At 34.2% G+C, this 14,701-nt stretch overlaps 1 protein-coding gene across 1 annotated transcript in view; it reads left to right on the forward strand.

The window, feature by feature from the left end:
- Positions 1-14,701, forward strand: part of COL4A5 (collagen type IV alpha 5 chain) — a 258,069-nt gene that overhangs the window by 136,230 nt on the left and 107,138 nt on the right. The window contains exons 10-19 of the mRNA XM_034949958.2: positions 255-317; positions 2,302-2,337; positions 2,428-2,469; positions 2,640-2,732; positions 4,882-4,935; positions 5,031-5,087; positions 5,344-5,388; positions 7,204-7,257; positions 8,802-8,843; positions 10,926-11,058. Of these exons, the coding sequence (XP_034805849.1) occupies positions 255-317; positions 2,302-2,337; positions 2,428-2,469; positions 2,640-2,732; positions 4,882-4,935; positions 5,031-5,087; positions 5,344-5,388; positions 7,204-7,257; positions 8,802-8,843; positions 10,926-11,058 (619 nt within the window). The remainder of the gene's footprint in view (positions 1-254; positions 318-2,301; positions 2,338-2,427; positions 2,470-2,639; positions 2,733-4,881; positions 4,936-5,030; positions 5,088-5,343; positions 5,389-7,203; positions 7,258-8,801; positions 8,844-10,925; positions 11,059-14,701) is intronic.

Below are 14,701 nucleotides of genomic sequence, written 5' to 3' on the forward strand. Positions count from 1 at the left end.
GTGAAACCCCGTCTCTACTAAAAATACGATAATTAGCCGGACCTGGTGGCAGGTGCCTGTAATCTCAGCTACTCAGGAGGCTGAGGCAGGAGAATTGCTTGAACCCAGGAGGCGGAGGTTGCAGTGAGTTGAGATCATGCCATTGCCCTCCAGCCTGGGCGACACAAGTGAGACTTTGTGTAAAAAAAGAAAAAATACAATGAGGGGCTTGTTTTTCTTTTTTTTCATCATTTTCTTTACTCACTTTATAACAGGGCCTACCTGGTCCCACTGGTATACCAGGGCCAATTGGTCCCCCAGGACCACCAGGTTTGATGGTAAGCTCTCTTCTTTAATTTAATTTCCCCCCCTTTCCTTTCTGACTTCTTTCAGGAATATTAATATTATTTATAATACTTGAAAACATAATGCATTCTCAACATTCATAATTTATAATTTTCTTATTTAAAGGTGACTTTACAATGATATGGTGAATAATATGCATTCTAAGTAATGGCTCCATTTTATAGATGGAAAAATGAGGTATATAAAAGGAAAGATTTACAATGAAATATTTTGTTGGTTGCTCTTGATGTATCAGTGTTGAAGTCAATTCTGGCCATTTCAGAAAGTCTTTTAAGGCAGTTTTCTAATCACTTGATGAAACATGTTTCTTCAAACTGCAATTGTTTGTTTAAGAAGAGCAAAAGCAGGGCTTCATAAAAAATATTGGCTCTCATTTCCTAGGCACCTGGGACAAAACAGTAGAATTGGTGAGGGGAGTGATCACTATGCAATTGGTCACAGGTTTTTGTACCCCAAAAACTTCTACAGATCCTGAATGTGCAACCGGTTCTCTTACTTTACTAGCTCTATAGTCACTCTTATTTTCTATCCTAGTAAATTCTAAGTATTTTTACTTCTGCAATACTTAGATTTCATTCAAGTCATGTTTTGGACTTACAGCTTTGCTGTTGCCCTCTTAAAAGGGCAAGAAAATTGTATTTCAGTAGAAGTAATTTCTCATGTGCCACTCTATCTCTCATCTACCATATATTTAAGTGACAGTTTTCATTATACCTTTATAGGTTGTACATTTTTGTTTGTGACAATTGGTCCTGCACTTTTGAGTGAAGGAAATAATGTTTGATAACTGCTAGAAGAATCTACCAGAAAAGATTGTGATTTCTGCTTTCCTGTAACTTTTTGGGGGAAGATGAGAAAACCCTTTCGTTTGTTTTAGTTGTAGACTTCATGCAAAGCATGAAACTATGGACTTTCGCACTTTTTCCTAATTCTGCTGTTGGAACATTGGTGCCCCTTGAGTATATTGTTACACCTTGAATTTCCTCAACCATTGTGGCCACTTAACCGATTCACTTTACGTTTCTGGATATTCCTTGAATTAACGCTAATTCAACAGGTGAAGCCAAATCTTAGAAATGCCACCAAGAGGCCAGGTGCTGTGGCTCATGCCTGTAATCCCAGCACTTTGGGAGGCTAAGGTGGGTGGATCACCTGAGGTTGGGAGTTTGAGATCAGCCTGACCAATATGGAGAAACCCCATCTCTACTAAAAATACAAAAAATTAGCCAGGCATGGTGGCACATGCCTGTAATCCCAGCTACTCGGGAGGCTGAGACAGGAAAATCGCTTGAACCCAGGAGGTGGAGGTTGTGGTGAGCCAAGATCGTTCCATTGCACTCCAGCCTGGGCAACAAGAGGGAAACTCCTTCTCAAAAAAAAAAAAAAAAAGAAAGAAAGAAAGAAAGAAAGAAAGAAATGCCACCAAGATACAATATATAAATAAATAGGCCCATTGAGGTTAAGAGGCAACATACTTGAGCAGAAAGGTGCCTATTTAATTTTTTAAACCTTGAAACATTCTCAGATACACAAAGTCATATTGTATAAAAATCAAACTGGATTTTAAAAAATAAACACATGCTTTTTAGAACTTGAGAGTTAATTAGAGTTAATTGCTTTATGGTACCTAAGTTTACCTATAATTCTGATGTGAAAAATTTGATGGGTCTGTTGACATTAACTTTTGAATTGATTTTTGACAATGGGGCTACCTCTCTACCTCTGCCCATCCCAGCTTTTTTCTCTTGCCCATTTCTATTTTGTCATCAGAGGTACTCACATTCATCTAGCTCATTTTAATCAATTAAAATGTGTGTCTCTGACTAAAATGAAAACAAACAAGAAAATACTATTTTGATGGGCTTTTTCACATCTTACTCTTTCTGAAACTAAATAACTTTTAAAATTAACTTATTAATATAACATTTTATTTTCTCTTTTGTCTTCTCTTCTTAGGGCCCTCCTGGTCCACCAGGACTTCCAGGACCTAAGGTAATTTTCTTTTTCTTTATATCTTTTATTTGGTGTGGATTCCTTTTCTTACTGTCAGTGAGATTTTTAAATGGAAACTTCTCTCTCCAGGGGAATATGGGCTTAAATTTCCAGGGACCCAAAGGTGAAAAAGTGAGTAAAGAAAGAGAGCTGGTTATTAGCCCTCAGCTTTCTCTTTTTGTAGTCATTTGAACTGTCTTTTTCTTTCTCTTGCTTCTTGAAGTTATCTTATCTTACATGTTATATTACTGTCTGTGGAGGTTATGAAGTATCACCACTGTCTTATTTTATCTTGCAAACAGGGTGAGCAAGGTCTTCAGGGCCCACCTGGGCCACCTGGGCAGATCAGTGAACAGAAAAGACCAATTGACGTAGAGTTTCAGAAAGGAGATCAGGTGAGTAAGTAGGGAGGAAGTCAATGAAAATCTTGCTATGGATATGTTAATTAGTTTGATGGTGGTAATCACATCACAATGTATATGTATATCAAAACATCACATTGTTTACACCTTAGATATATACAGTTTTTAATTTGTCAGTTATACCTCAATAAAGCTGAAAAAAATAAAATGATAAAAAGTTAAAAATAATATTTCTATGTAAGTGGAATTCCATTAAAATGCATTATAAGCTGAAATGTGGTTATATATAAGGGTATTTTTTTTAAATAACAAGGATTTGAGATTATTAATTTTTTTTTTTTTTTTTTGAGACTAAGTCTTGCTCTTGTCACCCAGGCTGGAGTGCAATGGCATAATCTTGGCTCACTGCAACCTCCGCCTTCCAGGTTCAAGTGATTCTCCTGCCTCAGCTTCCCAAGTAGCTGGGATTACAGGTGCCCACCACCACGCCCTGCTAATTATTGTATTTTTAGTAGAGACGGGGTTTCACCATGTTGGCCAGACTGGTCTCGAACTCCTGACCTCGTGATCTGCCCGCCTCAGCCTCCCAAAGTGTTGGGATTCCAGGCATAAGCCACCACGCCTGGCCAAGATCATTAAATTTTCAAAATAACTTTATCAAGATACAGTCTACATACATATAATCCACCCATTTAAAGTGTACAATTCAATTTTTTTTTAGTGCATTCACAGGGTAGTGAAACTATCAGTGCAATCTAACTTTAGAAAATTCTGAGGCTTCCTCAAAAAAATCTCCATACCTATGTTAGTTGTACTCCTTATTTCTCCCCAAATTGACCAGCCCTAGGTAATCACTAATCTACTTCTTGGCTCTGTAAATTTTTCTATTCTGGATATTTCATATAAATGGAATCATATAATATGTGGTCTTCTGTGTCTGGCTTCTTTTACTTAGCATAGTGTTTTCATGTTAAATCACTTTGCAGCACATATCAGTGCTTCATTCCTTTTTATGGCTGAATAATATTTCATTGTGTAAATAGTCTACATTTTGTTTATCCATTTATTCATCAGTTGATGGGCATTTGGGTTATTTCCATTTTTGGCTATTTGAAGAATCCATTCATGTATAAAATTAGGTTATGGTAAGTCAGAATGATGACAGTGTTCCCTACATTTCACTGATATGCAAGGAGAAAGATAATGTTACTCTATAAACCTTTGTTGTGTTTAGAAATAATTATCTGATACCCTGCTTTTGCTAGAGTAGATGAGGGAAATTAGATATATTTTTAAAGCATACTGGCCCACACTTTAACAAACAGAATGTGTGCATTTTTGTTTCACTTAAATGTGAATAAGAAAGTTAAGAATAAAGGAAAAGTTGTATTGAAACTCTATCATCAATATGAATTTGGCCATTTAATTATCTCCCAAAATATATGTATGCCGTGTGACCCCAAAATCTCTTTGTTTTAGGTATTCTTGCTTTTTATAAAATATTTTATAAGAATAAAAAATTGTCATTATTTTCATTTTAAGTGTTGCCTTGTTATTTACCTCAAATCTTGGCTTGTATATAGACAAAAAATTAACTGAAATGAGCAAAGATAGCTCTAGTTAATTTTGCCTAGAAGATTTCAACTTTAAGTTAGAAACACCCTATTATCTTTGGTTGTACTACATGAGTATTCAGTTCAGTTTAATTTTTTTAGGGGGAGATTTATTTTTATTTTATTTTATTATTTAAAAAAGTCAACCTTTATTTTAGATACAGGGGGTACATGTACAGGTTTGTCACATAGGTATATTGTGTGATGCTGAGGTTTGGGGTACAGATCCCATCAGCCAGGTAGTGAACATAGTACTCAGAAGTTAGTTTTACAAGTATTACCTGCCTCCCTCTACTCTTAGTAGTCCCCAGTGTCTATTGTTGCCATCTTTATGTCCTTGTGTCCCCAATGTTTAGTTCTCAGTTATAAGTGAGAACATGTGGTATTTGATTTTTTGTTCATGCATTAATTCACTTAGGATTATAGCCTCCAGCTCTAACCATGTTGCTCCAACATAGATGTAGCTGTGGTTCAGTTTATTAAAAATGCTCCTAGCTAGCTCTAGTGCTTAGAATGAAAATGCATGTTCCAGTATTAACATTGATTTCCTTTCCCCTACTACTGCATAGGGACTTCCTGGTGACCGAGGGCCTCCTGGACCTCCAGGGATACGTGGTCCTCCAGTAAGTACCTAAAGTGCTTTAGCATCATTTAATGTAAATTGGTATTGGTACACAGTATCCCATGAACCATTGTGAAACTATTTTTATGTGTACAGGGTCCCCCAGGTGGTGAGAAAGGTGAGAAGGGTGAGCAAGGAGAGCCAGGCAAAAGAGTAAGTGATGTAACTGCTAATATTCTTTGCAAAAAAATTCTAAATGTGTGTGTGTGTGTGTGTGTGATTTTATTCTTTCTTCCTACATCTTACTTCCATTGTTTCAAAATATCACTACTGACATTATAATGTTGATGTCTAAAAAGTCTACTTAATATAGTCCAAGCCAGGAATAAAGCTTGTTATATTCTTTAACTTTATGCTTCCTAACTAACAAATGTATGTTGTTGCCCTATCATTTCTTTGTATCCTATAGGGTAAACCAGGCAAAGATGGAGAAAATGGCCAACCAGGAATTCCTGTAAGTAGCTAAGGTTCTTTCCCCCTGCAAAACTGGAGACATTTATGTGTTGGTATAACATAAGTTGGCAGAGAAGCAGTATGACAAAAATTGTGGGGTCTGGAAATAGTTTAAATGAATTGAAATTATCCAGTCTTTGTCTTTTGAATATAATTTTCAATTTTTAAAAAATTTTGTGAGTACATAGTAGGTGTATATATTTATTTATGAGGTACATGAGATGTTTTGATACATGTATGTAATGTGAAATAAGGACATCACAGAGAATGGGGTATTCATCCCCTCAAGCATTTATCCTTTGCATTACAAACAATCCAGTTACACCAAATATAAATTTGAGGTTCCTCTATTTTTTAAAGTCAGATTTATTGAGATATAATTTACATAAAGTAAAAGGAACTATTTTTAGTTTACAGTTCTGTGTTTGACAAATACATACAGTTGTGTCACCACCACCATAATCAAGAACACTTCCATCACCTTCAAAAGTTCCCTCCTGCTCTTTTTTAGTTATCCCCTCCCTATTCCCCTATCCCAACCCCCTTGTAATGACTGATCTTTTGTCAATCTCTTTAATTTTGCCTATTCCCAAATGTCAGATACATTGGATCATATTGTATGTAGCCTTTCGAATCAGGATCCTTTCACATAACATAATACATTGAATTGTGTATCAGTTCATTTTTTTATTGCTGAGTAGTATTTGATAGTTTGAATATACCATGGTTTGTTTGTCCATTTACACATTGAAGGATATTTTGGTTATTTCTGTGTTTTGGCCATTATGAATAAAACTTTTATATTCATATAAAAATATTTATATGAATATAAATATTCCCATACAGTTTTTTTTGTGTGTGTGAACATGTTTTTTCAGTAAAAGTTTTGACAGGTAATTCTTCTACTTACTACCAAAAAGGGGCATGGGAAATAAAATATGTAAGTCCAAGAACATTATTTCAAGCAGCTTCAGTATCAAGAGTATCCACAGTAGGCAAGAGTTTTTCAAAGACAGAGAGAATATTTGATGAAATTTGTAAGTTATTCTAAGGGAAAAGGATAATTCTTAACAAGACAGGTTAGAATTACTAAATTCAGATAAATTGGTTTAGGATATTTTACTAAACAGGCAATCCTCAACTTACAATCTCTAGTTCAAAAATATTTTATATTATAAAATATCAAGAGGTAAATTCAGGGCCTCAGTTCCTGGCTTCTTTTGGAACAATTGGTCTTTGTCTTGATTCAGGCAGCTGTGATATTCAACAATTGCCTCTTAGTGTTTTCAACAAATTGGGGTTGCGGGGTGGGGAGGCTGTTCTCTTGTTCTCTGTTTGCACTGGGAGAACCCAAGTTGGGTCAAATAAAGGCAGCCTTGCAAATAGCCTTCTTTTGAACCAGCAGACAGATCAAATAATGATAATTCTCTGGAAATGGGGCTTTGAAGGAGCTCCAACCCTGTTCTTTCCTCTCCAATTGCTGCTAGGCTGCTGGTTTTCACCTTGATTGTGAGGAGAGGTGGTGGGAATAGAGCAAGTTAAAATGCCATAAATCTCTGAGAGGTGGTGGGAATAGAGCAAGTTAAAATGCCACAAAGCTCTGAGTTCTCACCAAGATTCAGCTTTTTTTTTTTTTTTTTTTTTTTTCTGAGAAAACACTCCTTGAATTGCTGCAAGCTTTGGTTAAGTTCTGAAAGTTAATTCTGACTGACCATTTTTGCCAGTATTCTCATTGCTTCTATGGAGAAGACAATCTTTGGAGATTTCCTAACCCCATCATTTGTGCTGATGTCACCCTATCCTCTATGTTTTAAAGGGTTTGCCTGGTGATCCTGGTTACCCTGGTGAACCCGGAAGGGATGGTGAAAAGGTAAGAATTTTAATACTTTGAAGTGACTGGTTTAGTCTAGCTAAAATAATCCTTTTCTTCTCCCAGGCTTGAGTTATAAATGGAAAAAGTCTACATAACTAGCTTTTATATTCAAAATATGCCTTCTTTATTCATCTTTTGCTCATTTTTCTTTTATACCACACTTGCTAAATTTTATTCCATTGCCATAAATCACAGTCCATGTTGCAGAAATACATTAAGCATTGTTTAACTTTAGCATTTCCACTGTGAAAAGTCATTGCCTTTACTTTGAGCATGTATCGGCAAAACTTCTTTTTTTCCACAAAGAGAATTCAGCACTATTTTAGTGAGGTCCTCTTACTAAAAAGGCTTATAACTGTGAATGTAGAACGTCGCCACTAAACATTTCCATTCTGTATGCAATTATTGTCTGTAAGTCTGTGGCTAATTCTTTGTTGTTTTTTCCCCCCTACTGGGCCAATGCAGTCTGACTGAGGTCATTTATTTAGTTACCTATTTTTCAAGTGACTTTGAAAGATTGTATGAAGCATACAATTACCAGATTTTTAGCAGGGCACAAAATAACCAGTCCTCCAATCCCTCTTGTTTTTAATTGCTTCGTATCAAAAACTGAAAGCTTTTTGGTTTTTCAGGCAAGGAAGGAAAGGCATTACAAACTTGAATGTACCCAGAAGGCACATATTTTAATGGTGGTTTATTTTTAAATTAGGTCCAAGTTCTAGCATGGCTTAAAAGGCACAATTAGAATAGATGGAGGTAGGAAATACTCCGATAAGATGATTTTTTGTCAAATAGTATTTGTATATAGATGGATGGCTTCTATGAACAAGTCTAGAGTCAGAATAGAAGTATGAAAAAGACCATCCTTGTGTCTTGGCCAGTAGTGGAGTAACATTTGAATATTGAATATTGTGGTTTTTTTCATGCTGTTGTAGGTACTAATCAAGGATAAAAGTTTTATCTGAACTTGTCTTTCATTAGCTTCTAAGAGCAAGCTCATGAAAGCAATTCAGATTTACTAGCTATTATTGATGATAGTTAAGTCCATCACATCTAAAATATCTGTCACTAATAGAAATGGCACTACATTTATGTCCTTGACTAGTTTTATGAGAAGAAACATGGCTAAATGTAAAAAAAAAAAAAAAAAAAAGTAATTTTTTCACTGATTCTAGTGCTACCATTTTTTTTCTATTATCTTCTTTATAGAGTATTTGTAGTTGGCTAGAAATAGGAATCTTAAAAATCAAAGAATATTACAACTAGAAATACCTTAAAACTCTGGTCCAAAAATCTTTATTCTTTCTATATAAACCAGAGAAGTTAATTAACTTGGTGAAGATTATATAGCTAGTAAATCTGAGACAACATCACAGGTTAGGCTTAGCTCAGAATTGTTTCATTACTTCATGTTGCATTTCTCATTTGAGGTATTTTATGATTGATTTCTGGGTCTTTTTGGAAAGTTTCTCTTATATTCTTGAGGAAATTGATGTTTTCATGTGAATTTTACTAACCTATTTTACAATTGCATTGAACAGGGCCAAAAAGGTGACACTGGCCCACCTGGACCTCCTGGACTTGTAAGTTTTTTTTTTTAGTCTTCATTTATCAAATTTATTAATGCATTATCATTTTTGTGCCTTAATTGCATACTCCCTACTTTTTCTTGATAGAACACAAAATTTCAAGTCATTATCAATTTCTACTGGCTTAAAAGTCTTTACATCTAAAATCTTCAGTAATGTTGACCTCAAGGTCTTTGTATTGTTCTGCCTATGCATTACTTCTGCATGGTAAAGGTCTAAAATTATGGCATTGGGTTGTTTTGCCTCATGATTGCCAGATCATTTCTCAAGCAACCAGCAGGTGGTGCAAGTGTTGCTTACAAAGGTTCAATGAAAACAACAACAACAAAACAAAACTTGGGGAAGTTGGGGTGGGGGTGGGGGATTGGTCCTTTCCCCTGCAGAGCTCAGGAGAAAGATAGATTTGGTCTTAATAGGTTTTCTCAATTTGTAATTGTCTGATTCACACTTCTTTCTTTCTTGAGTGTGTGCTTTCTAAGGACTTTTAATAACGCATGTAGGAAGCTGCTTTATGAAAGAATAATTGAGGGTGGCGGAGCTACAGATTTTCTGTCATGTTTGTGTTCACTATGAAATTTAAGTCAAATATACTTCCAGTCTTATTAGGAATAAAATATCATTGCTGAGGTTTAACATATTGGTTTTTCTTTGGTTGAAATTTAGTAAGACCCTTGACTTCAAACTGCATTGAAGCCGCAACAGTGCGAATGTTGGAAAACTTATGTGTCCAGACATGTTAGTAACATTAACTTAATTCGTATTATCCATAATGAGTCTCAGTTATTAATACTTAGGACTGTACTAAATCTAATGAGGATATACTTAAAGAAGATCTTAGATATTTTTTATTCACTTTCATTTTAAAATCAGCTTCAGTCCTCTAGGAAATAATCTCTTTATAAAATGAGAAGATAAAATTTTAATAAGTATCAGAAGAAATTTTGAGAGTACAGTCCTATTTAGCAGCCTAGTTTCCCTTTTGAATCACTATTCCAATCTTAGGTCCCACAACTTTTTGTCTTCTTTTGTGTGAATATTTCTTATATCCATCCAATAGAGACAGGATGAAATATCACACTGCTATTAGGTGTTGATTTGTACATCAGACTGGCAGTCTCTTAAATCTGAAGTTCATTTACCTTTATAGGTCTATAAGAAGAATTTGTTAATATTTAATTTATTTAATATTAAGTTTTTTAAGATTAATACTTAATGAGTTACAAGAATACAGAGTAAAAAGAAATGATTAGTTAGTTGGGTTTAATCAATAAAGAACATGGGTTTTATTTTTAAATTTTTTTGGTATATAGTAGGTATATATATTTATGGGGGAGTTTTCTTTTTTAAAGGAAGAAATAAATGTGGGTTAATAAAGAGAAAGATTGGGGAAAGGCATTACACATGTTTGGAATGAAATATGCAAAGACATAGACAAGAACGTGCAAGTTGAATGAAATGGTTAGAATCAGACAGACTTCACTATAATAAAAATTTATTGTAAGACGTAGTAGGAGATTAAACAGGTGAGAGAAGTATTGGAAGTGAGAGGTGACTTACAGTTCAGGATTAAAAGTAGCAGCACTTATAGTAAAAAGTAGTGAGCAATTTTGAGTCCTTAAGCAGAATAGTTAACACACACACACAAATGGTTTTTGAGGAAGCATATCCTAACAATAGATTGGAATTCAAGGGACAAGATCAGAGGTGCTTCTATTAATCTAAGTGTGAGTTGATAATATAGCTGTGGCAGCAGAAATCAAGGGAGCAAATTGGAGAGACGTTTTCTGTAAAGAATTGTCAGGCTTAGGAGATTGGAATGAATTGAATGTGAATTATAGGAGAAGAGACATCAAAAATACTTTTAGTTTTATATGCTTCGGGCTCAGGAACATGGTAATGTTGTTACTTGTATTGGACATTTTCTAATCAGTTGGAGGATGGGAGTGATACAAAATGTGACTCATAAACTATGTGAAAATGATGACATTGTAATCATATGTAGCTCCCATAATGTTTTCAGGAGAACAAGGCTTTTCTTCTTTGCATTTCTTTATTTTTTTTTCTTTTGTAATAAAGGTAATTCCTAGACCTGGGACTGGTATAACTATAGGAGAAAAAGGAAACATTGGGTTGCCTGGCTTGCCTGGAGAAAAAGGAGAGCGAGGATTTCCTGGAATACAGGGTCCACCTGGCCTTCCTGGACCTCCAGGTAAATGAGATTGCATTTATGGCCTTGTTCTTATAGCATCCTTACTAATCCATGTATACTTTTTATCACATTAGTTCCGTGGTCAGCATGGAAGTAGAAGACACAAGTCCTTTTTAATTGACAGATACTTCCCAACTCTTACTATACCTTCTCTCACCATATTACTCACTTGTACTTTTAAAAAGCCCAAGTGAATAGTGTCCTTTAATCCTAAGATTCCTATTTCTACATTTTATTTTTTATTGATACATAATTGCACATATTTATGGGATACATGTGATATTTTAATACATGAGTACAATGTATAATGATTAAATCAAGGTAACTAGAATATCCATTACCTCAAGTATTTATCTTTTCTTTATGTTGGGAACATTCAAAATCTTCTCTTCTAGCTGTTTTGAAATATACAGTAAGTTGTTGTTAACTGCTGTGAATCTACTGTGCTACCAAACACTGAAACTTATTGCTTCTATCTAACTGTATGTTTGTACCCATTAACCAACCTTTCTTCATTTCCCCCGACCCTTCCCAGCCCCTGGTAACCATCATTCTACTCTCCACCTCCACGAGATCAACTTTTTTTTTAAACCTCCTACGTAAGAATGAGAACATGCATTTGTATTTGCCTTTCTGTGCCTGGTTTATTTCACTTAACGTAATGTCCTTCAGGCTCATCCATGTTGCTGCAAATGATAGAACTCCGTTCTTTTATGGCCAAATAATATTCCATTGTGTATTTATACCACATTTCCTTTATCTGTTCATCCACTGATGAACATTCAGGTTGATTTCATATCTTGGCTATTGCGAATAGTGCTACAATAAACATGGAAGTGCAGATATCTCTTTGAATTACTAATTTATTTTCTTTTGAATATATACCCAGACGTGAGATTGTTGGAACATATGGTAGTTCTATTTTTAGTTTTTTGAAGAACCTCCATACTTTTTTTCATAATGGTTGCATTAATTTACATTCCCACCAACAGTGTGTGAGAGTTCCCTCTTCTCTGCATCCTTGCAGCATCTGTTATTTTTTGTCTTTTTGATGATAGCCATATTAACTGGGGTATATTTTATTATTAATAAATTACACCAAACAATTCTTAATTTAGTAGGCAAATCATCACACTTTTCATGCTAATAGGGAAGGATATTCTCCCCAAGTAATGCCTAGTTTTGCAAGATTTCCTGTATAAAAATGGCAAGCAGTGTTATCCACCTAAAATTTCAGAAATACCTAACTAGAAATCCCCATGGTGATTTTGTTATACAATAAAATCTTAGAGCTCAATACTGAGTTTTATATTATTCCCTTTGAAAACACACAGTATAGTGGAACATTTCTAATTTGGCCACAAATTGAGTACTTCCCTTATCTAGAATGTTTATTTGAATGTTCTCTGAAATAGGGTAATAATAGTGATTTCCGTAAGATTTCTAGATGCATGTGGTACAGTGCCTGGCACACATACATATTCAATAAATTATTATTCCTTTTCCTTCAAAAATACGTGGCTAATGAAATACTAAAATGATGAGATGAGTGATATTCAGTGATCTTTCCCAAGAGAAAGAAAATAAATATAGGTTCCATTATGCTCTAAATGCAAACTTCAGATTCCTAAATGTGAACTTCAGATTCCTAATCTCAAGATAGTGAATTAAATACAGACTGTATCTGGAAAATTGAAATAAAGAATTATCTCAGGATGCAGTAAAAGAGATAAGGAGTTGGGAAGTATGAATGAAAATTTAAGAGGTATAAAAGATAAACCTAGAAGCTCCAAAATTATCTCATGAGGGAGGTCAAGGAGGAGAGAATGGGACAAGAGGCAGCATTTGAAAAAAATAATGGCTGAGAACTTCCATCTATTAAAAAACACATGCATCACTATGAAAAAGCTCATGAAGCACTAAGCAATAGTAAAATAATAGTAATGCAAAGGTCCATAACTAGACACATTGTAGGGACATTTCAGAATTCAGGGATAAAAAGAAGCTCTTAAAAACTATTTGAGAACAAAAGGCCGATCACCTACAAAGCAGTGAGTCAGAGGATGATAATGGAGCACATTTTCAAAGTGATAAGGACAAATTACTATGAATTAGGGATTCTGTATTACACTAAACCATCATCCTAATGTGAAGATGAGATACATAGGAAGTTTAACACCTTCAGACTGTCTCTGAAATAGTTACTGGAGGTTTTACTCCAAAAAGAAAAAAGGGAATTCTGGATAAAATGAGAATAGCGGTAGGATGCAAGAACCAAAGCTTAGAAAATATATTAGTAAAGCATATTAAGTTTAAATCAGTACTGGTCATTTTTTAAAAAGGTGTTTTAAGTAACAACTTGGAGCTATAATTGTAAACATTATTAACATGTGATGTGTAGATGCAGAGAGAATAAGGATAAGAGTTTTTGTCTTGTTAGGGAAAGATAATATAAATCTTGTTAACTGTATAAATTTTTAGAAATGTATACATGTTTAAGTACATAGGTTAAAATGTTAATAGTAGCCACTAGAGAAGAATAGAAATAAAATGTATAACATACACACCAATTGAAGAAAGAAAATGACTAAAAGTCTCATATATAGTATAAGTTAAGATGGGGGCAAAATAAAGACAAATCTGGGTAAATAGAAAATAAAATATAAGGTGACAAGAAGAAATTAAAAATAAGTCAGTAACTCCAACAAATTTGAAAGAACTAAACACTGATTAAAAGACAGTGACTAAAATAAAATTGAAATTAAAAATACCTATATATAGTGCACAGTAGACATATCTAAAGCAAAGTGACAGATACAATCTGAAAATAATGCAGTATATATTGGGCAAATGCTATACATAAAAAAGCTGGTTTAGCAATTCTAATATAGTATGAAATATAATTAAATTCAAAACTTGAAACTATAAAAATTCTAGAAGAAAATGCAGGAAAAACTTTTCTGGACATTGACCTAGGTAAAGATTTATGACTAAGACTTCAAAAGTAAATGTAACCAAAACAACAATAGACAATTGGGACTTAATTAAACTAAAGAGCTTCTGCACAGCAAAAGAAACAATCAGTGGAGTAAATAGCCTACAGAATGGGTGAAAATAATTGTAAACTGTGCATCTGGCAAAGGACTGATATCCAGAATCTATTAATATAAGGAACTTAGACAAATCAATAAGAGAAAAAAATAACCCCATTAAAAACTGGGCAAAAGACATGAACAGAACACTTCTTAAAATAAGACATATATGTGGCCAACAAACATGAAAAAATGCTTAACATCACTAATCAGCAAATAAATGCAAAGTAAAACCACAATGAGATACTAACACGTTAGAATGGCTATTATTAAAAAGTCATAAAATAACAGATTTGGGCAAGAAATAATTTCAGTTATTCAGAGACCATCTGATTATCTACCAGAAAGCTTTAAAAAATCCATTGACAAATTCCCAGAACTTAAAGAGAATATGTGTGCAAGATGGCCACATCTGAGTAGCATACTTAATTTGCCTTCCTCTTCACCAGCAAACATACAAGAGAAAAAAATACACTTCACAATAGTAATAGTATTAAAATTCACAGTAGTTATAAAACAAACCCATGAATAACCCCAACAATACATGTGTA

This window comes from Pan paniscus, chromosome X (genome assembly GCF_029289425.2).
Source record: "Pan paniscus chromosome X, NHGRI_mPanPan1-v2.0_pri, whole genome shotgun sequence".
Taxonomy (NCBI): domain Eukaryota; kingdom Metazoa; phylum Chordata; class Mammalia; order Primates; family Hominidae; genus Pan; species Pan paniscus.